General features: G+C 35.1%; 1 protein-coding gene across 12 annotated transcripts in view; it reads right to left on the bottom strand.

Moving 5' to 3' along the window:
* WRN (WRN RecQ like helicase) overlaps positions 1 to 23,809 on the bottom strand; it is a 131,069-nt gene that overhangs the window by 35,803 nt on the left and 71,457 nt on the right. For all 12 annotated transcript variants that reach the window (XM_036249937.1, XM_036249938.1, XM_036249940.1 and 9 more), the window contains 7 exons: positions 21,743 to 21,917; positions 16,774 to 16,955; positions 12,153 to 12,254; positions 11,772 to 11,864; positions 6,778 to 6,919; positions 549 to 719; positions 374 to 471 (listed from right to left, as the gene is read on the bottom strand). In XM_036249937.1, coding sequence (XP_036105830.1) covers positions 374 to 471; positions 549 to 719; positions 6,778 to 6,919; positions 11,772 to 11,864; positions 12,153 to 12,254; positions 16,774 to 16,955; positions 21,743 to 21,917 — 963 coding nt within the window. The remainder of the gene's footprint in view (positions 1 to 373; positions 472 to 548; positions 720 to 6,777; positions 6,920 to 11,771; positions 11,865 to 12,152; positions 12,255 to 16,773; positions 16,956 to 21,742; positions 21,918 to 23,809) is intronic.

The following is a 23,809-nucleotide window of genomic DNA, read 5'->3' as shown; positions in this document are numbered from 1 at the left end:
TTTTTAAAACCTGATAAATGATTGATAACATGTAAAGGTACTAAAAAGCAGGCAACAAGTGTATTCCCTTCCTATAAGCAGGAAATATGGTATACGGATTCTTCAACACTGACACAATGCTGCTTCTTTAATCAATGGGAAAGCAGCTTTCTAAATACAATCCTCAACCACTTCCTATCAAACAAGAAAGTGTTCTACAATTTATCTTTCTCCCACTGACCTCTAACCCCCAAATGACTCAAAAAAGATATGCAAAAACAGTATCTTTATCCACTTTACCTGTGTGGTGCCTACAAACTGAATACAATTTGAATAACTTAAACAACAAAAAAATCCAAATATTAATAAAAAGTAAAAAAGCTGAAAAATGAACCTTGATAGATGAAACTTCCTTGGACACAATTCTTCATTAGCTTGAAGGATAAGTCTCTCAGGAGATTCCGTATTGGCTTTATGAAGCCAATTTCTACCCTAATGAACACAAGAAGACTCTTTTAATGCACAGTGAGAAAAAATAAATCAAACGGGTAGACTTCTACATTGTTTACCTTTTTGGTAAGGGTGCAAATCTTTACGAATTTGTTATGCCCAGGAACTTCTACCAAGAATCCCTCAGTCATGAGGAGACGGGAAAAAGCCCTCCACCAGCTCTTTGTTTGATTCTTGCCAATGCCAAATAATTTGTGGCTGCGATATTTAGCTGGAAGATGCTGCGAATTCTGAAATTAGGAATAAAAATCAATATCTAAAAATGCTTGTTTATTAAAAGAGGTTCAATAAAACACAAAACTGTTTATTGAGTCTTTGCATTTAATACTAAATTTCAGCTTTAAAAATCTACAAAAATTTTATCCATCCTGCTTGCTCTAAATAGTTATATCACAAATAAATATATAATCAAAATAGTGTTCCTTTTGTGTCTTAAAAATAATGGCAGGGAATTTCACACATAATTCGCTTGCATTTCCCAATGTACAGGTTTGGATATGTTTGGAATATTTAAGCTTTGATAACTTAAACCCTTCAGGAACATACTCACATTAGTGTTTGAAAGCAGTGACCCTAATCTACAGCTCTCGACTAGAAGCATGGGTGTGAACGGCAGTGTGACTCAGTAGCTGGCAATCAGTGAGCGCAGTGTAGCGACTCAGTTTCCACTGCATGGTTATGACTGTGCTTTGGTTCATGGTGCACTGCACAGTTTACTTAATCATTTCTGATCTAGCTGCTTCACTCAGACATACCAGGAAAAGCAGGTGCATGCTAAACAGTTGCTGCTTTTGAGATATTTTGTCCTAAGTGAAGAGAGCATTTCAATGGCAGACTCTTCATAGCCATCAAGTTCTAGAAATGTGGGGGAAGCTAGTCTGTCATACGTAATCTCTCATCCTCTAATGGAGATGACTTACCCCACATTCACTCTCTATAAAGAACTTTCCCATTCACTTTGCCCTCTTACATTCAGCCCACATATTTAAAGACTACTTTCAAGTGCAGATAGTAGTATATGAGCATAGGGCTTTATGGAAAATTGCTCCTACCCAGTGTATTTGTGGTGAATATGGCAGATTGTAATTCAAGGGTCATTCTAACCTTCATCCACTGTAACTTCTACCAAAAATCTGGGAACTTAAAAACACTATTTCTCAAACTGCCTTTCAGGTAGGGTTCTGAATACAATTTATGTTCCACTAATCAGAGGCATTTCCATGACATCTATAAGCAGAAAGTGAGGCAAGGGGCTCCTCTGCTATTTTTGCAGGTGCATGATTGTGGAGCGGTTTGCTTTTTACAAGAAAGTGTTAGCCAAGAGTCCAGCATACACCGACTAGCTTCCTAAGTCTCAAGAAGCATCCATTTTGTTGAAACAGATCACAGCAGGTTCCGGGTGGTTCCCAGAGCAAGCAGAAGTAGAGCCTTTCTGGTTGTTACAGCACCCAAGTCAGAGCAACCCAAGTCAGAGCACTTTGAGGTCAGGTACTGTGTTGGCAGCTTCTGAAATTGACAAATAACCTCTTGATCACAGAAGAGGCAGCAGCTCATGGTGGACTATTTTGTAATACAGTCATATCAACAATACTATAAGTTATTGCATGCCCAGTAATAAGGACCTTTCTGTTTAAACAGAGTAATTATGAGCTTTCTAATATAAACACTATATTTTAGGTTATATTTGTGTTTCAAAAACATTAATCCCTTGTGCATGTCAAGAATTTAGTGTATTCTAAATATTTTAATATAAAATGCAGTCTGAAACTTTAGAAACAGGCACAGCCTGTCACTCAACATTTTCAATTTTGTCTATACTCAAATGCAGGTTTAACAATTAATACATATAAAATGCAGGGATGAAAATCAAATGAATTTATATATTGAGTTCAGTAGACATAACTTGGGCACTATAAGAATATCATGAATGCACTGGTTTTACTCAACTGATGTTATAGTTACAACTTTATCATTCTGGAATATTAAATATGTGAATACAGTGAAATAGCCTAAATAAAGTAAATCCTCTCACACAAAGAAAAATCTAGGCTGAAATTAGATTAAATTGGGATACATTCTCATCAGAGATATATCAATGCCTTAATACTGAGCTTAAAACACAGGATTCCGATAAGTTTAGTTAACAGAGTCTGTAACATACATCTTTAAAATAAAAATAGAAATACAATTATTTTTATTAAAATAGCTAAGTAATAAGGTTTAGTATCATGATGATTATATTTACAAAAATATTATTAGAACAGGATTTACAGAAATAGAAAGGTACAACAAGACACCTTTTCCCTTGTTAGCAATCCCTACCTATGCTAACTAACACTGGGTTGATTTGAGTAGAATGTTCAGAATCAAACATCATAGAATTTCAGAGCTGGAAGGAACACTGGAACTATTAACCTACTTAGTCATTTTTTTACTCATGTTGCTAACAAACAATGAGAGGCTCAAAGATGTTAAGTGGTAGGCTAAGGTACTAGAACTAGGACTAGAACACAGGTTTCCAGGTGACTAGTTCTAATCTTTTATTACTATACTGCATGCACACGTGTGCACACACACACACACACACACACTAATATACATATGTATACACATACATATACTTTTCCATACACACTGATTGTAGTTAGTACTGCAAGACTACCTGGGTTCAAGTCATAGTTCTGGTATTTACTAGCATTTTTACTTTGGGCAAGTTACTTCTACGTGCTTCTATTTCCTGAACTGCTGCACAAGTATAGTTTCTATCTCTTGGGTATATGCAAATAGTGAGAAGCCAGAACAGAGCCTGGTTCAACAGCATTAACTTTGTTTACATTAGTTAACAGTTGATCCTTTAACTCAACCTGAATTTCTTAATCCAAAAGCAAAAACCATGACTTGGTATCTGGTTAGTTTTCCCTGGAATACTTGTAATGGCACACTACATCTGCCAGGACTTACCTTTGCAGTAGGAGATTCTATTGCTTGAGAACTAATAACACCAAGGTATTAAGTGCCCTAACTAGTTCTTATTAACAATCTGGAAACTAAAATTATCCCTCTAGCCCTTCCTTTAATAAGTAGAGAAAAACATAAAGTGAATGAACACATTTGCTAGTATGAAGCGATGAGATTTTTTTCTAATCAGTAGGAATTGTCCCTTCCCCTCATGATCAATAATCATCGTGAATACTGTGTACTGTGTAATTAAATTTACAGTGTCTTGTTTCCATGGCAATTACCATGCAAAGAAAGCTTCTGTATAGAAGATACAGAGATTTGGGCATTAATTTTAAGGAGCATGCATTTTACACACACATCCCTTACCAATCACATATTTTCATTCTAGCACCTCTAGATCATTCAATAAAAAATTAAAACTGCATGTGAACAGAAATATGACATATTATAGTATATTTATATAATACACAGAAATATTATATTCATATAATACATAGAAAAAACACTAGAATAGTTGTCAGGAAACTTACTCGTCCTTATTCTGGCACAAAGCAACAGTGTGGTCTAGGGCAGACCATTTAACTTTCTGGGACTTGGTGTCAACCACTATAAAATAAAGCCTTAGGATCAAATAGCCTCTTTGCTCTACGTATCTATACTTTTATGGGACGTATTTAAAAAAGGGAAATTATTATCTAATTATTTTCTTTAAAAATCATCTTTTAAAAATAAGGGGCACTATACTTATTTCTTCCCAAGTAACACCTTCCATACTAGATAAATCTCAACTAACTCAGCTTTGGATTCCCCACAAAACAGTCTAGTACCCTATAAAAAATATATATTTAATAACATATTAGTAAAAAAATAGTTATAAACTCTAACTTAAGAAGTTTTAAATCTCTATGTTCTTAAAGTACAAAACAAGCCCATAGTTTCTATTTATATTTTTACTTTTTTTTTTCTTTTGCCTCTTTTCCAGTTCCTACAGGCCAAAGAAGCTCATGGTTGCCACTTCAGGGTTTAAGAAAGTCATTTCTAGAGCTGTTAATCTATGTACAAAATAATAGCAAAAACTAAAGTAACAATAATTATCTCTAGGAATATAATTCAATCAGAAGAAAAAGTTTGTCCAGAAAATTAAATGTTAGTTTGAAAATTAGAAAGGGTAATTAAAACTACCAATAGTTTTCCAATGGCTGTCTATAGTGAAACCATATTTTAGCAAAAATGTTATCTAATTCTAGAACCATGATAAGGTTTAGCACTTCCATAATGTGATAAGGAAAGAGGTTTCACTTAATTTCTAGTAATGCAAATTATGACTGTGTTTCTGTTTCTTCATCTATAAAATTAAGATACCTTCATATCTTATCACTTTTTCTCACAGAGTATTTAAAGATATTTATGTGGTGAGCTATTCAGGCAACTAAACAAAGTTTCTGAGGCTACATTTCTACTATTTAATTTCTAACTAAACTTGTACTTCAAAAAACAAAATTTTAAATTCCATTCACAAATACCTGGATGGGCTGCATAATTATTTACACTATTCAGAGAAATCTTATGTAAGAAAGAAGAATAATGTACTGCTGAAATTATATTTGTTATATATATGTACAAATCTTTAAATAAACTCCAAGAGTTCCTAGTTTAAGATATTTACCATCTTACAGATCAAAATTATCTACAAACATTGATTTTTGCCTAAATTAGTTAAGGTGGACAGTTTACTAAATTCCCAAAGGGATTACAATTCTAAATTTTAAAATAGTATCTTAGGAGATACCAAGATCACTGAAATAGAAGGAGGAGTATGGGACGTGCCTTATTTTCATTGCAGTTAATGTCTACAAATTTTCATTAAGTGGTACTTTTTAAAAAGTTTTACACCTTTATCTAGCAAGGGTAGTATAAAATTTCACAAAGAATAAACTTCTTAATTTGAGGACTCCCAGAAGAGACTGTCAGTATAAGCAGGCTGACTTGGTTTTCGTATAATAGGTGAAATCTGATCCCTCTTGTGACCAGTTCAAGTTTGTCTAAGAGCCTAGTTACACTTATTTGTTGATGCTGGATACTACTGGATTATCCCAAATTAAAACAAGGATAATTTTGATAAATTATACATTCAACTGGGATATACAGGTTTTAAAGATGGCAGAGACAAAAGAAATTTTAATAGATCTCAATTATATTTAACTTTTCCTTGTAACTTAAATTCTTCTCATTAAAAAAAAATAAAACTCATACCAGCTAAAACCAAGTTCCTTAGGCAACATTATCATTAAATTTCTAATCTAACGTGTGATTTAAAACAAATTTTTAACTCCATTCAGAATCAGTACCCAAAAAGTTAACATGTTTTCAACATATTTCATAAAAAATATTTATAACGAATAATCCCCCTTTTAAGCAAAATAAAGTCAGAAAATATTTACATAAAATATTCAAGTATTTAACAAATAAATGCTTACCTAAATTATTTTTTAAATTCTATATACGAAATGAGAAATTTTAATCTCTTCTTTTAAGTACATTTTTAATAAATATAAATATTTGCAAAGGGCTCTATCCCACTTTTGATTTATTCAATTAGTATCAATATACAATACTTAGCTTTGCTCTGCAGACTTCTAAGTCAGGAATAAGATTGGTTTTAAAAATAATAACTAACATTAAAGTTTTACTCAAATAATTTATTACTCGCCAGGACAACAAAAGATAGAATTCTGTACTACTTGTCCCTTAACACAATGAAAGTTAACTTTTTTCTTAATTATCCTAAGAAAAACCAGTCTAAGGATTATCCAGCTACAATGTAATAAACTTGCTTCCAGACTGCGGTTCAGAGCTCAATATCAGCTTGAAATATGAAAACAGCAGAAGATGTGATACACACAGCTTTATCAAAAGTAATGAATGCAGCCCTGGCCGGTTTGGCTCAGCAGTTAGAGCATCAGCCTGTGGTCCAGAGAGACCCGGGTTCGGTTCCCGCTAAGGGCATGTACCTCGGTTGCAGTTTGTCCCCAGCCCTGGTTGGGTCATGTGGGTGGCAGCCACTCGATGTGCCCCTTTCACGTCAATGTTTCCCCTCTCTCTCTCCCTCCCACTCTATCTGAACAAAATATCAAAAAATGTCCTTGGGTGAGGATAAAAAAAAAAAAAAAAAGTAATGAATGCAGTCCTTAACTGGAACTTAATATGACTCTCTGAGTTTCTAATAACTCATCTAAAGCTAAAGCTACAATTGTAATACAGCAAACCTCTGAAGAAAAGTTTAATAGGAGTAAAAGAACTATGAAGGTGATTCACAGATATACTTACAGATCCTTGGAGAAATAAAATTGGAACCCCAACTCCATACTTTCCTCCTAAAATGTTCACAGCAGATAATAGCTGGAATGCTTGTGGACCAAAGTCCTGTGACGTATCATCTGAGTCATCAATGGAAAAGCAATGATACAATCTAAATAAAAATAACAATATGTTAGAAAGCTTAGCTATAGTGTGAATATTTAGAAATAAAGATTTAATATAATGATTAGCCAAGTAAAAAAATATCTCAAATGTGTCAACTGCTTCAGAAGCTACAAATAAAGTTCTTTATAGCCAAACACGTGTGAAGAATGTAAAACATGAAATACAAACTACAATATAGCATCACAGATATGTTATACTGATGGTTATTTAAAAAAAAATTTTTTTTTCTTTATTGATATTTTTAGAGAGAGAGAGAGACATCAATGAGAGAGAACATCGACTGGCCACCTCTTGCATGCCCCACACTAGGGATTTGGCCCACAACCCCAGGCATGTCTCCTGACTGGGAATCGAACCGGCGACCTCTTGTTACATGGGTCGATGCTCAACCAGTAAGCCACACCAGCCAGCCGTAAACTGATGGTTCTTAACACTAGTGCCCTAGGACCCAAGTTTCACAGGAGGCACCTCAGACCAAAGACAAAAGAGTAAGAAGTTCAAGCAATCAGAGAGCAGAAGTACAACTCGAAGAGCTCACATTACTGATTATATAAATACTGGACTTCTGGGTTAGGTTTGGGTGGAAGAAGAGGTTTGGTGCCAAAAAATTTTTTTAACTTAAAAGCAAATCTATGTAATAATTTTTTAGTTAACTCTAATGACTGTAAAATATGACACAGAGATGATAAACTTGTCATTTAAGTCCTTTTAAGAAGTTAAATTCCTAGTTATCCTTAAGGTACATTTGAAATTATCATTAATATAAATGTGAATCCTTTAAAGTTGGTTGAGAACAAAAGAACTCCATAGAGAATATCAACTAATATTGTTGAACTACTTAATTCAAATGCTTTCTTTATAATAAATATCTCTGAAATAGCAATGAGAATATATCCAGTATTCCTGATATAATACTAAATATATTTAGGGGAAACAAAGACTAGGTTTATTCTCCTAACTTCCTTAACAGGATACTTATTTCATTCATTTCCTTTTCTAATATAAGAATTTAAATTCCCACAAAGTACCACGTATGCTGCTTTTCAAAAGTTTTAATGTATATTATTGTAATTATCACTAAGCTTTTAAAATGTTTTCATTTCCAGTTTGATATCTTCTTTGATCAATGAGTTATTTAAAAATGTTATTTACCATTTCCATATGAATGAGAATTTGTTTATCCTCTTATCTCCTTCTAATTCAGCTGCATTCTAGAGAAAATGTGGTATGTTTGACTCCAACACATTGAAAACGTTGGGGACCTGCTACAGTTTAGCACAGGGCTTGGGAAACTTTTTATGAGGGTCAGAGAGTAAACAGTCTGGGCTTTGTGGGCCATAGTCGCTGTGCCACAGCTCCTCAGCTCAACTCTGCAAAACAGCCACTGGTGGTACGTAAAGAAAAGGGCATGGTGCCAAGAAAACCTTCATCACAAAACAGGCAGCAAGTCTGGTCCACATCCATGGTTTGCCAACCCCTGCTCTAATACATAGTCAATTTTTTTTACAAATATTCCATATATGTGTAAGACGTGTAGCGTCTAATTCAGTGCTTCCCATCCAGGGTGCTGCAAATGGATACAGGTATGCTGAAAGGTTGATCCCTCAGACCTCAGGGTTCTGGACAACCTAGAATCAACCAGCCTCAAGCGCTATACAGGCATTATCATTAACTATGGAGGCATGAAGAAAAATGTTTGAGATGCACTGTTTTAATTGTATGGTACAAGATTCTATACATCATGTGTCTGATAAATCAAACTTGTTTCTATGTTGACCAAATTTTCAAGAGCTTACTAATTTTTTTATTGCTCAACCTATCAATAATTAAAAATTTATATCAAATTCCTACTTTGATGGTAGATTTGTTGATTTCTTCCAGCTGTTCTGTCAATTTGTGCTTGATACATTTGAAGAGTTGGTTTTTTGTTTGTTTGTTATTTTTTCCATTGATTTTTAGAGAGAGTGGAAGTGGGGGAGGGAGAGAGAGAGAGAAACATCAATGTGAGAGAGACACATGGATTGGTTGCCTCCCACACGTGAGATCAAACCTGCAACCCAGGTACGTGCCCTTGTCCAGGAATTGAACCCGCTACCATTCAGTGCAAAGGTCGACACTCTAACCACTGAGCCACATGGGCCAGGGCAAGAGTTGTAATATTTTTTTAAGGTACATAGAATAAGTCTGTCCCCTTGGTGAAGGAACCATTTATCACTACAGAGAGAACATCTCCATCTTCAGCAATACTTCTTTTGTCTAATAGTAATAGAACTACCACATTCAGGTGTATAGTTAATTCGATTAAGTATACCATTGGTTTTTACTTTATTTTTTCAATTAATATAAAGTGAAATTGGCCCTGGCCAGTTTGGCTCAGTGGTTAAAGCAACGGCCCTCGGACCAAAGAGTCACAGGTTTGATTCTGGTCAAGGGCACCATATCTCTGTTGCGGTTCAATCTCTGGCCCTGGTTGGGGTCGTGCAGGAGGCAGCCAATCGATGTATCTCTCTCACATTGATGTGTGTCTCTCTGTCCCTCCCACTCTATCTGACAAGCAACGGAAAAATATCCTCGGGTGAGGATTTAAAAACAGAAAAAATAAACAACAGACATAAAGTGAAATTGACTGTATGTCTGTGTGTGTCAAGTTTTACAAATTTAAACACATCCATGAAGTCAAATGCATAGACTCATCTAACCACCCCCACAACATTACCACCACCACAATCAGGACACGCAATAAATCCATCTCTGCAAAATACTTCCGTGTGCCATTCTTTTGTAATGATACCTTCCCTCTCCCTAGAACTTCTGACAACCACTCTTCTTTTCTTCATTCCTATAGTATAGTTTCATGTTTGAGAGAATGTCATATACATGTAAATGGAATCATACTGTAGAAATGGCATTATTTCTTCTTGTAAATGTTGGTATAATTTGCTGTTGAAACAATTTGGGCTAGGAAATTTATTTTCAGAGGCTTTTAACAAGGATCTAATTTCTTTAACAGTTGTATTAATATTCAGATTATCTATTTCACTGTGGGTTTCATTAGCTTGAGGTTATCAGGAATTACTCCAGTTCATCTCATGTACTGAGTTATTCCTTATTAGTCTTTAATTTCCATTGGGTCTGTAGTGATATTCCTTTCATTCTTGATATGGGTAGTCTGTGTCTCCTGTTTTTTGTTTTTTCTAGAAGTTTCAATCAATTTTATTGACCTTTTCAAAGAATGAGCTTTGGAGATCTTTGGGTTTCTCTACTGTTTTTCTGTTTTCTATTTCATTGACATGCTCTTTCTTATTTCCTTCCTTCTGCTTCCTTTTAGCTTACTATGCTCTTATTTGCATCTGAAGGTAGAAGCTTAATTACTGATTGAAAACTTTTCTTCTATTATAAGTATTTAGTGCTCTAAATTTCCCTTTGAGTATTGCTTTAGCTGCATGCCATATATTTTATATTTTCATTTCATTCAGTTCAAATACTTTCTGATTTACCCTGAGAATTCCTCTTTGACTCACTAGATTATTTAGTAGCATGTTATTTAATTTCCAAGTGTTTGGAGACTTTCCTGTTATCTTTCTGTTACTGATTTCTAGTTTCATTCCATTATAGCTAGAAAACATAATCTGTATGAGTACAATTCTTTTAAATTTGTTAAGGTTTTGCTTTTTGCCCCAGAATATGGTCCATGTTTGTGAACATTATTACACCCAAAAAGAATGTTTATTCTGCTGCTGTTAGGTGGAGTGTTCTATAAAAGTTAGTTAGATCCAGCCTGTGGACAGTTCTATTCATTTCTCCTATCTTTTTACTGACTTTGTCTACCAGTTCTTTTAATTACTGAGAGAAGATGTTGAACTCACCAACTGTAATTATGGGTTTCTTTATTTCTCCTTTCAGTTCCGTTTGTCTTGTTAAATATATACATATGTGGGAGTATGTGTTCTTGGATATGACAGTTAACTTTATGTGTCAACATGGGTAGGTTATGGTACTCAGTTGTTTGGTCAAACACTAATGTAGATGTTGTTATAAATGTATTTTAAATGTGATTAATATTTACCATAGTTAGTTGCTTTTAATAAAGGAGATTAATTACCCTTCATAATGTGAGGGGATCTCACCCAATGAGAAGAAGACCTTAAAGAGCAAAATCTGAGGTTCGCTGGAGAACAAGGAATCATGACTCAAGACTGTTAACATAGAAATCCTGCCCAACCTTCCAGCCTGCCAGCTTGCCAAACCCCACAACAGCATGTGCCAATTCCCTAAAATCTGTGAGTGTGTGTGTGTGTGTGTGTGTGTGTGTGTGTGTGTTGAGAGGGCTGTTTCTCTGGAGAATCCTGACTGAGACATTGATAGACTGACCCTTTTATCATCATGCAATGTCTTTATTTACCTCTGGTAATATTCTTTCTCCAAAATCTCCATTGTCTGATGTTAAAATAACAACTTTAACTTTCTTTCCATTACTGTTTTCATGGTATTAGTTTTTATCCTTTTCTTTTTTAACCTACCTATATACCTGTAGTAGATTTCTTACGGACAGCATATAGTTCAGTCATATTTTTAAAGCAAGTCTAATAATGTCAGCCTTTAAATGGCATTTTAGACCATTTTCCTTTAATTTAACTATTGATATCTTTAGATTTAGGTCTTCCACTTTATTGGTTTGTCTATTTATAAAGCAAAATATTGTTGTTTGTCATTTATTTAAATAAATGTATTATTTTGTTTTAAAAAAACTATAATACATTTCAACAAAAATTCAATTAAAAACTATTTGCAAAGGAAGAGAAAGACTTTCTGAATGTCCATTTAGAAGAAATCTTTACCTGAACTTGCAATTATCACAGCATTTTTCAGTTCCCATAATACCCAACGAGGCCTTTCGTAGTTGTTTGTCTTCAAAATGAGACAAGATGATTCTACCCAAGAGAAAATTTTAAATTAAATAAAAGAACAAAAACATATATGTTAAATTCATTGCAGAAAATAATGAGGTGAAATCATCATTAATTGATTCACCTGGGATCTCATTATTTGGCTTCAGTTTACTGAGGCAAAAAGAAAGTTGCCTTAAAAATTCAGCACATATGCAAAACCAACAAAATATCCTTTCTAAATACTTCTAATAATTTTGCAAAACATTTTCCTCAAAAGAATACCATCCATAAATCTATGTGATCAACTGATATAAAACAAATCATACATACCGTCGCCTACATCTGCTGGAATAAAGATATTCTTCCATCTTTGCCATCATCTTTAATTTGTATAATCGAAAATTTTCATTATGTATCTCACTAAGGCGCTGTCTGTCAATTAAAAATATCACAAGAATATGTAAAATTGCATTAGTGATTTTTTTACTTTTTATTTACTTGTTACTGTTCACTTTTCATAACCTATAACTCCATACCCCATCAAGATAAAGAACATTTCTATCATTCCAGGAAGTCCCGTGCCCCTTCCCAGTCAATGCCCCTCACAAGAAGCAAGCATTTTTCTGATATTTTAGGAAAATTATTTTTCAAAGAATTCGACCTGTATCCAAGCATCAATTTTTTAGCTGTCTTTGAAAATTTTTTTATAAACCCTAAAGTTTTTTACTTTTATATGCTACATGGCTTTTTGGCAAGCTTTCTGTTATATATGAATATTCACCTTTTCCCAGTAAAAAGTTATTCTTTTACTTATCTTATATGAGAAACTAAGAGCATCTATGTAAGGAATACTGAAAGAGGGTCATGATCCAAATATGAGCCTAGATCCCTATTAGCTCTTCAGAGGGTTTCTGTTTGTATTATAGGGTATTATGGGACACCAGTAAAGTACCAGAATTAAGTTCTTTCCTCAAACAACTATTACTAATGTTTTTTTCAAAATATTAAATTTATTTAAAATGGTTAAATAACTCGCTCTGATCAGTTTGGCTCAGAAGTTAGAGCATTAGCCCTCGGACTGAAGGGTCACAGGTTGGATTCCTGGTCAATGGCATGTACCTGGGTTGCAGGTTGGATCCCCAACCCCGAGAGGGAGGCATCCAGTTGATGCATTTCTCTCACATCAATGTTGATGTCTTTCTCTCTCTCCCTCCCTTTCACTCTATCTAAAATCAATGGAAAAATATCTCAGGTGAGGATTAACAACAACAAAAAAGGTTAAATAACTCTAAAGACATGTTTGTTTGTATTTAAGTTAATGCTGCTACAATGTATCCTGTTTATTCCAGTCTTCTATGAAGAAATTCTATGAATATCAGGTTCCAGATTATGACAATCTCCCAAACAGCCTTGCATATATTTTCAAGAATTCTTTCCAAGAATAGACATCTGAGTTTAATACATTTCAGACATTTCAAAAGAAAAAAATGATTTACCTATAAGAGCTAGGTGATAAGACTGATTGTCATCAAAACGGACCTTAACAACTCAAAACGGACCTTGACAACTCATATTCTGACTATCCCAACTTCTGACTGATAAAAATACCTCTGCACAATTCTCAAGGACGACACCAACAGGGAATACAGTTAGGTGATTTCTGGAATATCTGAACACATATGATCTCTTATTCAAAATCATTCTTATCATTTGACACAACTTATCGCCCTTCCATGTACAGGCACACCTTGGAGACTGCAGGTTCAGTTCCAGACCACTGCAATAAAGCAAGTATCATAATAAAGCAAGTCATAATCTTTTTACTGGTGGAGGGTCAAGCTTTCAATTTTGTAAAAAATGCAGTATCAGTGAAGCGCAATGAAGTGATGTGCAATAAAACAACGTATGCCTGTAATTTCCTAAAGTCTCTTACAATTGTTGACTCTAGTTCCTAGGTTATATCCAATCTCATTCTTCCTAGATCATAGGCTAAAAATTAGTGCCTTTTTTGCTTTAGTTTGTTTAGCTCAACTCCTTCTAAAAAACAACAAAGAAAACAAATGCCACCCGGCTGGTGTGGCTCAATGGATTGAGCATCTTCCCATGGACTGAGAGGTCCCATGGACTGAGAGGTTCTGGTTTGATTCCCGGTCAGGGCACATGCCGGGTTGCAGGCTTAATCCCCAGTAGGGGGTGTGCAAGAGGAAGCTGATTGATATTTCTCTCTCACATCGATGTTTGTATCTTTCTCCTCATTCCTCTCTCTCAAAAATAAACAATAAAAACATATTTTAAAAAAAGAAAGAAAACAAATGTCTACCACTCTAAGACTAGATCCTCTCTTATATTTGGTTCAGATGATGTACATTCAACTAATCTTCTCAGTGTTAGTGACAACTTTTATAAAATAAAACTACAGGTCTCTAATATCCAATCAAACAAATATTTATTTTTCTTTTGGGAGTATTACAATAATTAAAGTGCAAAATCCTACAGAATAAAAGTTGAAAAAGAGGAAAATTTCTGAAAACAATACAATAAATAGGAATCAACTGGAGCCAGTGGAAGGTTTATTAAACTGAAATTAATTTGCAAATTATTTCCTTAAAAATTACAATAATTCTTGGGTTTGACTATTTAAAATAATAGCAAATACAGACACTGAGACTTTGCCAATGCTATGGCTTCTGCAATAAGAAATACAAAGTTACATATTTACAATGATGACGGGACCAGTTTCTTCTCTCACAGGATTCTAGCACAGGATAGACTAAACATTTTGCTTTTTCTAACAGAAGAGGTTTGTCACAAGTATGACAAAGATGCATCCTCAATCCTTACTGAATTCTTTTTTTTTTTTTTTTTTAATCCTCACCTGAGGATATTTTTCCATTGATATTTTTAGACAGAGTGGGAGGGAGGAAGGGGAAAAGGGAGAGAGGGAGGGAGGGAGAAGGAAAGAGGGAGGGAGGGAGAGAGAGAGAGAAGAAACATTGATGTGAGAGAGACACATAGATTGGTTGCCTCCCACACGATCTTGACTGGGGCCAAGGGCCAAACCCACAACTGACCAGGAATCCCTGGTGCATGCCCTTGACCAGGAATCGAACCATGAGCCAACGCTCTCACTGCTGAGCCAAACCAGCCAGGGCTGATTAACCCTAGTTGTATTTCCCTTAGGATGGACACAAAGAACATCCTGTCTATACTAAAGACTCAAGTATGAGTTTTCTGGCACCACTATTTGATTACTAATCACTGTTACATCCTGTTAAATCTTAATGAAAAAGACATTTAAAGTATCTTTTGAGATCTAGAAAAACAGGAACCATCTCTATCGATGAACCTGCAAAGCCACAATATAAAACTCAGGCTGTCTTCATCATCTTCAGGATAATTCCCAAATAAAATAAGAACCAACAGGAATCAACTTACGCTTGATACAATCCCAAACTGAGTAGTAGCATGCAGAGCTGTGTTATATCCCACCAATTATTTTAAATTAGTTTATAAAAACTTTACACTGACACTAGTGGCAAATGAAAACCAACAATTGTCTGTTTGAGAGGATGTTTTATTGACTCTCTGTTAAGAAACAAAAGCTACTGACTACCCTTAAAAGGAAGAGCTTAAAATTTATACCAAACATTTTCACCTAATTAATCCCTAATTCTTCTTTCAGATCTCAATTTACCTGATAACTTCCTAAAGAAGGATTTACTTGACCTTTACACCTTGGTAAACACACACCCACTACTCGATGCAACTTTCCTTCATAGCACAATTGTAATTTTACACATATTTGCATGATCCTTTATAAAAAAAAAACCTCCTGATTCTTAAAATTTTCAAACAGAAAAAGATAATAATAAAATGAACCCTCTGTATCCATAGTTGCATGATTCTCTGATTAAGATCTGACATTCCTATTATTCTGTAAGCTCTATGAAAACAGGAACCGTATCTGCTTTTATTTATCATTGTACCCCAGCATGGAGCATCAAGCTTGGAACACAGTGGGCACTAAAAAAACAAACAAACAAACAAACAAAAAATTTTTAAGTAATAAATTAAAACTGCATTGGACAGACATTCTCATAATTTTAATAAAATGGGCTAATATGTCCATTCAAGAGCTCAATGTATTCAACTACATGGAAGTGCATTTTGAAAATTCTTCACCTTAGCAGGCCCATCAGCTACCACATATGACTTTTTTCCTGAACCACTACCCCTCCCCCCTCCTCCCCAGTGGATGAGAAAATCGGTTGCTAAACCCTGCCCTGAAAAGTTTTGCAAGGTGAAGTTTTCCTTTTGAATATAAATTTCACAGAACTAAAGTGCCAACAAAATACCTGTTTAGTATTTACGTAGAATGGTTTTCCTGTATTTAAACACTAAACACTCAATTTTTTTCATGACAGTCAATCAGTACAGAGCAACGTGATTATCACACAAGGTCAAGGGCAGGGGCATGCTCTCACAGAACTGACAAAGGAAACAGAGAGCAACGATATCCTAACAGGAAAGAGCAGAAGTCATTTGGTATAGGCACCACTGTAGCATGGAATGAAAACACCAATAATGAAAATAATGGTATCTGAAGTTAACTGTGGCTGAAGACAAATCTAAACTCGAGAGCAGCTGAGGAGAAAAAAACAGCTCCTCGGTGCACAATATTAGGCAATTACTACATGGGATCTATGCTACATGCCCAGCAGAGTCCTGATTTAGTTAATTCTGCACACTAAATAAGGTATGGCTGAAAGAGGTCAGCTCCTCTGGGTGGCAGCACTTACCACAAATGTTCTTAGATGTTCTCTGTTTCGTTTCATTTTAAATGCGCTTAAATGCATTACTTGAAATTCTGGAGGCTGCCTCAAATGCTTTCAAAGCTTATATGGAAAGAAAGAAAAAAATCTGCAAACATGAAAGTAATACACGTTTTTACCTATTTAAGTTCATGTCTGCTGGAGCCCAGAGTAGGTGACAAGAACTTTGAAGTCCATCACGGCCAGCTCTACCCATCTCCTGGTAATATGATTCCATTTCCTTAGGAGCTCCATAATGAATGACTTTGCGGACGTCAGCTTTATTAATGCCCATTCCAAAAGCTATGGTAGCTATGATACACTGAGAATAAATAACAATATAGTTTGACAAACACTTGGCAGAACTAAAATTTTATATTTTTACCTTTTAATAAGAAGAATTAGTTCATTAACTAAAATCCTTGACATAAAACTGAATCTAATATAATTTCAACCAATCACTTAAGATTCAAAGATTACCTGCCAATTTATAGATTAAGAATTAGAGACCACAAAATAGGACTTCTGTTTCCTCTCTATAAAAATTAGTAAATAAAGTGGTTTTTCTCTTTACCTATAAGTTTAAGACACAAAAGAGGCTCTTAAAATAATTTCATATTAAATGAAGACTTTTGTGTTACTATAATGTTTCGAGAGTCCTTACCTGATTGCACAGAATCTTAATATTTTGTAGCATTGTTCTAAGATGAAAGGAAACAGCTCATTAAAGGTACTAAAATAAAACATAAATTTATCCCTGCATCTTTAAAAGGATAAAAGTGGTAGAATAGCTAACATATATCAGTGTACTAGGATGAAGATTTACATAACTGGAGAAACTTCAGAAAAAATTAACAACAAGGACACAAAAAACTAAACAAAAATTTTAAAAAGTATTAGCAGTAAGACTACAAGAAGTTGTGCAAGAATAGTAACTATAATATACTGCATGGCTGAGCAATAAAAAGCAATTACCGAGAAACAATTATGTACACATATATATTTGAATATATATTGATCTAATCAAAATTTTTATATTAATATTGGGAGGAAAGGGGGTTAGAAATACATAAATAGGCTGAGCAGAAGTGCAGGAAGGGATATGAAAGAGCTAAACTTTCATCTTTCATAGTGGGAAGTTAATAAATAATGCCTAAAACTAATAAAGAATAGGTTTTTTAAAAACTAAGTAGTAGCAGTATCAGGAAATTATTGCAAGATATAGCAATAAACACCAAAGTAATCAACTAAAAGAGTTGGAATGGGAAACAAAAGTGGGAAAGGAATGAGGGGCTGATTTTCACGGCAGAACTGTAGAACTATATCATTATTTATGTACATGCATAATTGATGAAAATTAAAGTGCTTTTTAAAAATGTGTTAACATGGCCCTGGCCGGTTTGGCTCAGCGGTTGGAGCGTCGGCCTGCGGACCAGAGAGTCCTGGGTTTGGTTCCCGCTAAAGGCATGTACCAAAATAAATAAACAAACAAACAAACAAACAAATAAATAAATAAATAAATAAATAAAAAAAATGTGTTGATATGGACCGACATTAGCCATGGAAAAGGAAGAAATAAAATGAAAATGCTGAACAAATAAAAGGAAGTACAATAAAGGTGAAAGAAAAATAAATATAGGAATGGAAATATATTAAGAAAAAGCTTTGAGTAAATAAGACTAGGCAATTTTAGCCCTGGCCAGTTTGGCTCAGCAGACAGAGCATCAGCCTGCAGACCAATGAGTCGCGGGTTCGATTCAGGCCAAGGGCATGTACCTTGGTTGCGGTTCATCCCTGGCCCTGGTCGGGTCGTGCAAGAGGCAACCAGTCGATGTGTCTCTCTCACATGGATGCTTCTCTCTGTCTCTGTCTCTCTCCCTCCCTCCCACTCTATCTGATGATAAATAGAAAAGTATCCTCAGATGAGGAATAAAAAAAGACTAGGCAATTTTGCTATACTTAAGAGTGAATAAGCAGCATAATTCTAATTTTTTAAATGTTATTTCTTATTCAATTTTTCCAGCTTTATTGAGATATAACTGACATATAACATTAAGTATAATGTGACGGTTTGATATACATACATATTGTGAAATGATTACAATAAGGATCCTTAACACATTCATCATCTCACATAGTTAGCATGTGTGTGTGTGTGTGTGTGTGTGTGTGTGTGTGTGAAGACAACTTTTAAGATTTAATTTTCATCATATGATATTATTCTTAGATGAATCCAACCTATTCTCTCAGATGTAAATAAAGATATTTTATCAAATAGTTAATTCACAACCTCATTCCAGAAAGAGAAGAAATTCAAGCCATTTTGAAAATGCAAATAAAATACATAAAACTAAAAGTTAGGATAAAAATGAATGATCATAGACTAAAAATGCAAATCTATATCTAAAGGTGGTTAGATTTGGTTATGAATAATCAGAAAAACAATTTTTCTAAAATTATAAAACAGAAAATACTAAGATTCTAAGCATCACTCAGTCCAAGACAGTAAGAGTCAGGAAGATGAGCTAGGAAGATGAGCTCTAATTTTAGGCTCACACTAAAGTATAAATCAACTGTAAAAAGATAGGGGTGTGAATATTTGGAATTCTGTACACGTATGCATTCAGTAGACACTCAATAAATACTCAATGGCAAGTAATCAATACCAAGAGCACCAGACCATTCTATATAGATGAGGAAATGTATTTTATCATCTTGAGAAGGTGTCTGAGAAGTCTCAATTTGTATGTGAAGTTTTAGAATTATTTATAATGGCAAAGAAAGAGTACACTGGCCAGTTGTCAGACACAACAGAAACCCTGGTGTCAGCCTAGAGTGACAAAATCAATGTTAATCTGTTAATTTTCAAAATGTGGATAAAAATTTGTGACATCCTGTCATAAACAGAAAAATATAACAGCACACAGAAACATATACCCTTCTAGATATTAGGTATAACTAGGGATTGCTGTGAGGTTTTTAAAGCCGTTTTTCAAATCAGTGTTTCAATTAAGATGTGTATTGGCAAGAAATCCAGATGCATCCAACAAGTCTCCCATCACCACAAATTATATATAGATAAAGTTTATACTCTCTCCTGTCTCTTAGGAGATGTTTTACCTAAATCAATAATTAGTAATACAGCATAACGGATGAAATTGTTGGTCAGTTAATGGTTCAAAAACGGATTGTAAAGATTTAGGCTCCTGAGATAATAAAATAAAAGCATTTAAGAATGTGGATAAGCCCTGGCCGGTTTGGCTCAGCGGTTAGAGCGTCGGCCTGCGGTCCCGAGAGACCCGGGTTCGGTTCCCGCTAAGGGCACATACCTCGGTTGCAGTTTGTCCCCGGCCCTGGTTGGTCGTGCGGGTGGCAGCCACTTGATGTGTCCCTTCACATCGATGTTTCTCTCTCTCTCTGTTCCTCTTTCTCCCTCCCGCTCCATCTGAACAAAAAATGGGAAAATGTCCTCGGGTGAGGAAAAAAAAAAAAAAGAACGTGGATAACATCTCTATTCTAGGCAGTTGTGATAGCTGTTCATATCTTTGAAAAGAAAGAGAATAGACGCTTTCAGGCAGGTGTGCATTTCAGCACGACAGTGCATAGTGAATTTTATAGAGAGTGCACACAAACAAGACTTGAGCTAAGTTGTCTGAACAATACCGCTTTGGGGTGGTTAACAACTACATGTAATAGAGAGGGCTGAAATAGAGAGAACTGGACCAAAAATGCAAGGTAGAAGTTCATCTCTTAACTGGAGAGGAAGACTGGTCTACAGGCTTATGACTGTGGATATGATGTTGATAGTAGGAAGTTGTTGATGTAAACCTACTAATGTGACTTGAATTTAAATCTTCCCAAATATTCTCTATGACACCCACGGAGCCAGGATTCAATCACTCAAGACTGAAATCGTTACATGACTGCAATCACTACAGGAATCTCAGCTGCAGCCCTTCACCATCACTTCATCGATACCCTTCCTCCCTTCAGTTTTTCTCCTTCAAACCAAACCTACTTAGTGCTGCCAGTCTCATGTTTCTACACTATATGACCCTGTTCAAAAACCACAGACTAGAGGGTGCTCAAACTGCACGCTATGGAGCTCTGGGGATTAGAGGACAACCACAAAGACTGTCTTAGAGATAAAAAGGCTCTTGGACCCCTTTTCCCCTCACATCAACTTCAGTAAGAACTATTCTACCTTAACCTATATTACTTGTTAGACAAAATTTCATTTAAATAAAAAATTGTAGCCCAGCTGATGTGGCTCACTGGTTGAGCATCGACCCATGCACCAAGGGGTCGCTGCTTCGACTCCTGGTTAGGGCATATGCCCGGGTTGTGGGCCCGATCCCCGGTGGGGCGCATGCAGGAGGTGGCCAATCAATGTTCTCTCTCATTGATGTTTCTGTCTCTCTCTTCTTCTCCTTTCCTCTCTCTCTAAAAATCAATAAAAATATATTTTAAAATAAATAAATACGTATACGGCTAAAGTAGTCTGCACAAAGTACAGGCACTTCACACCAATCCCAGCCTGCCTCTTTGCAAGTTCTAAGGCCCTCTATAACCTGGCCAACCAACCCACTCAACTTTCCTATGAGTCTCTAACAGTTCCTTTCTGCCTCTATATGTTTACTCTAAGCCATTCCTACTCCGCACTCCCTTTTTCTCCAACTATTCCAAACTACTCACATTTCCTGCATGCACCCTCATATCTCAGTGCTTTGCACATGCTAGCCCTCCTTCCCGGAATTCTACAACCAATTTCTTTTCCCTCTCCACCTACTGGCCTTGCACACTTGACAAACTTCTATTCACTTGTTCAGGCTCTACTCAAATTGCTTCTTTCTGGGTGGACCATCCCATTACACAACCTACCTAAACAGTTCGTGTTCCCTCTGTGCACCTAAGCACCATGTACAGGCTGCTAATTATACTGGTTTGCAATAGTTTGTTCACATATCTATCTCCCACAATATACTTTGATTCTCTTTTTAGAACTGTTTTACACTCAGTACAAAGAAGGTATTCAATAAAGATTTGGCAAATAAGTAGAGAAACATCTGTTTCCACTGCAGAGAATAGAAAAGTAATGATGATCTTCACCTGAATTTCATCTCTCATGAACCTATGATGAACCTCTTTCCTTAAGCTAATGTTCATGCCTGCATGGTATGTTCCACAGTCTATCTTCAGTTTCCTAAGTTCAGCTGTAACTTGTTCTGTCACTTTCCTGGAAGGACAGTAGATGATAGTTGGACCTTCAAATTCCCAGGCAGAACTAAAAAAAAAAGAACATAAGAACCAGTTTAAATTTTATTTAATTTTCCCTTTTAGTAAAAGACTTAAAGGAGAAAGCATACAGCAAACATTGATATATTTAACTACGTAAAAATCTAAAAAATTATGGCAAGCCAAATGCGAAAATGAATTATATTAAACCCCAAACACCTTTGACTCAGTTTTTGTTCAAATTAAAGTTAAAACCAGAAACAAGTTTATTTATTTAAGCAGAAGCCTTGATAAAAACTTAGAAGTTAGTGGAAGTGCAATTTCCATACTTTTGGAAGTACAAAGCACCAGTTTAACAATTAGTCTTTATTTACGTAAGGTTAGTAAATATTTACATAGGAGAGTAAATAAAAGTTATATTACATTCTTCTTCTTCTCTCTTATGATAATAAAATTGAGTTTCTATATATTTATTTATAAAAAGCAAAAACTTTCTTATAATATTAAGAGAACATTTTTATAGTTCAAAGAAGTATTTACTAGTAATCTTGAGACAGACTTTTATGGAAAACATCTATTAGAAAGTCTGTTTTAGAAACCTATGCTTATTTATTAAAAGTGTAAACGATGATTTCCATAGATCTTACTTAATTCCTTAATATATTCATTTCCATACAAACATTCATTTATGCTGATTTAATAACTATAAAAAGAATGTACTATTTTAGATTTAGGAAAAGTTATTTAATTTCTAATACATATACCCTTTGATACAATTTCAAGTTTAGTAATCTATTTCACAACTATACTTACACATTGGCTGAAAGATATATATGTACAAATATTCATAGCAAATGTATAATAGTGAAAAATAATCTAAATGTTCATCACTTTATACATTCAACTATAAAATACTAAGCAAACATTAAAAATTAAATATATATAAAGCATTTAAGAAGGACTATGGCAAAGTAATTAAAAACATAAATAGAGGGGCCCTGGCCAGTTTGGCTCAGCGGTTAGAGTGTCGGCCTGCGGTTCGGAGAGACCCGGGTTCGGTTCCCGCTAAGGGCACATACTTCGGTTGCAGTTTGTCCCCGGCCCTGGTTGGTCGTGCGGGTGGCAGCCACTCGATGTGTCCCTTCAAAAAGTTAAAAATTGAACTGCCATTTGACCCAGTGATCCCACTTCTAGGAATATACCCTAAGAAACCTGAAACACCAATCAGAAAGAATATATGTACCCCTATGTTCATAACAGCACTAATTACAATAGCTAACATCTGGAAACAGCCCAAGTATCCATCAGTAGATGAATGGATTAAAAAGCTGTGGTACAGCCCTGGCCAGTTTGGCTCAGCGGTTGAGTGTTAGCCTGTGGACCAGAGAGTCCCGGGTTTGGTTCCCGCTAAGGGCATGTACCACAAAAAAAAAAAAAGCTGTGGTACATATACACAATGGAATACTATGCAGCTGTAAGAAGGAAAGATCTCTTATCCTTTGAGATGGCATGGAAGGACCTGGAGAGTATTATGCTAAGCAAAACAAGCGAAACAGAGAAAGACAAATATCTCACTTATTTGTGGAATATAATGAACTAAACAAACTGCTGAACAAAATTAACCCAGAGACACAGAGGTGGGGTACAGACCGACAAACCTGGGGTGGGGAGAGATAAACCACAGAACTTATATGCATGTATGCATGACCAATGAACATAGACAACAAAGCTGGGGATGGGGTGGGGGGGAGAGGAGGAGGGTGTCAATGGGGGAAAAATGAGAAACATCTGTAACAAAAACAAATTAATAAATTAAAAATAAATAAATAAATAAATTAGGTAGATGAGAGAGACTTATCCATCTAATTTAAATGTATCATGAATATAGAAAATAAGTTCAGAGTTTAAGAAACTTGTTAGCTCAATGAGTAGAAAAAAATG

Source organism: Molossus molossus, unplaced genomic scaffold (assembly GCF_014108415.1).
Source record: "Molossus molossus isolate mMolMol1 unplaced genomic scaffold, mMolMol1.p scaffold_m16_p_9, whole genome shotgun sequence".
In the NCBI taxonomy this organism is placed as follows: domain Eukaryota; kingdom Metazoa; phylum Chordata; class Mammalia; order Chiroptera; family Molossidae; genus Molossus; species Molossus molossus.
The sequence above is the reverse complement of the archived record's forward strand: the minus strand, read 5'-3'. Positions and strand labels throughout refer to the sequence as shown.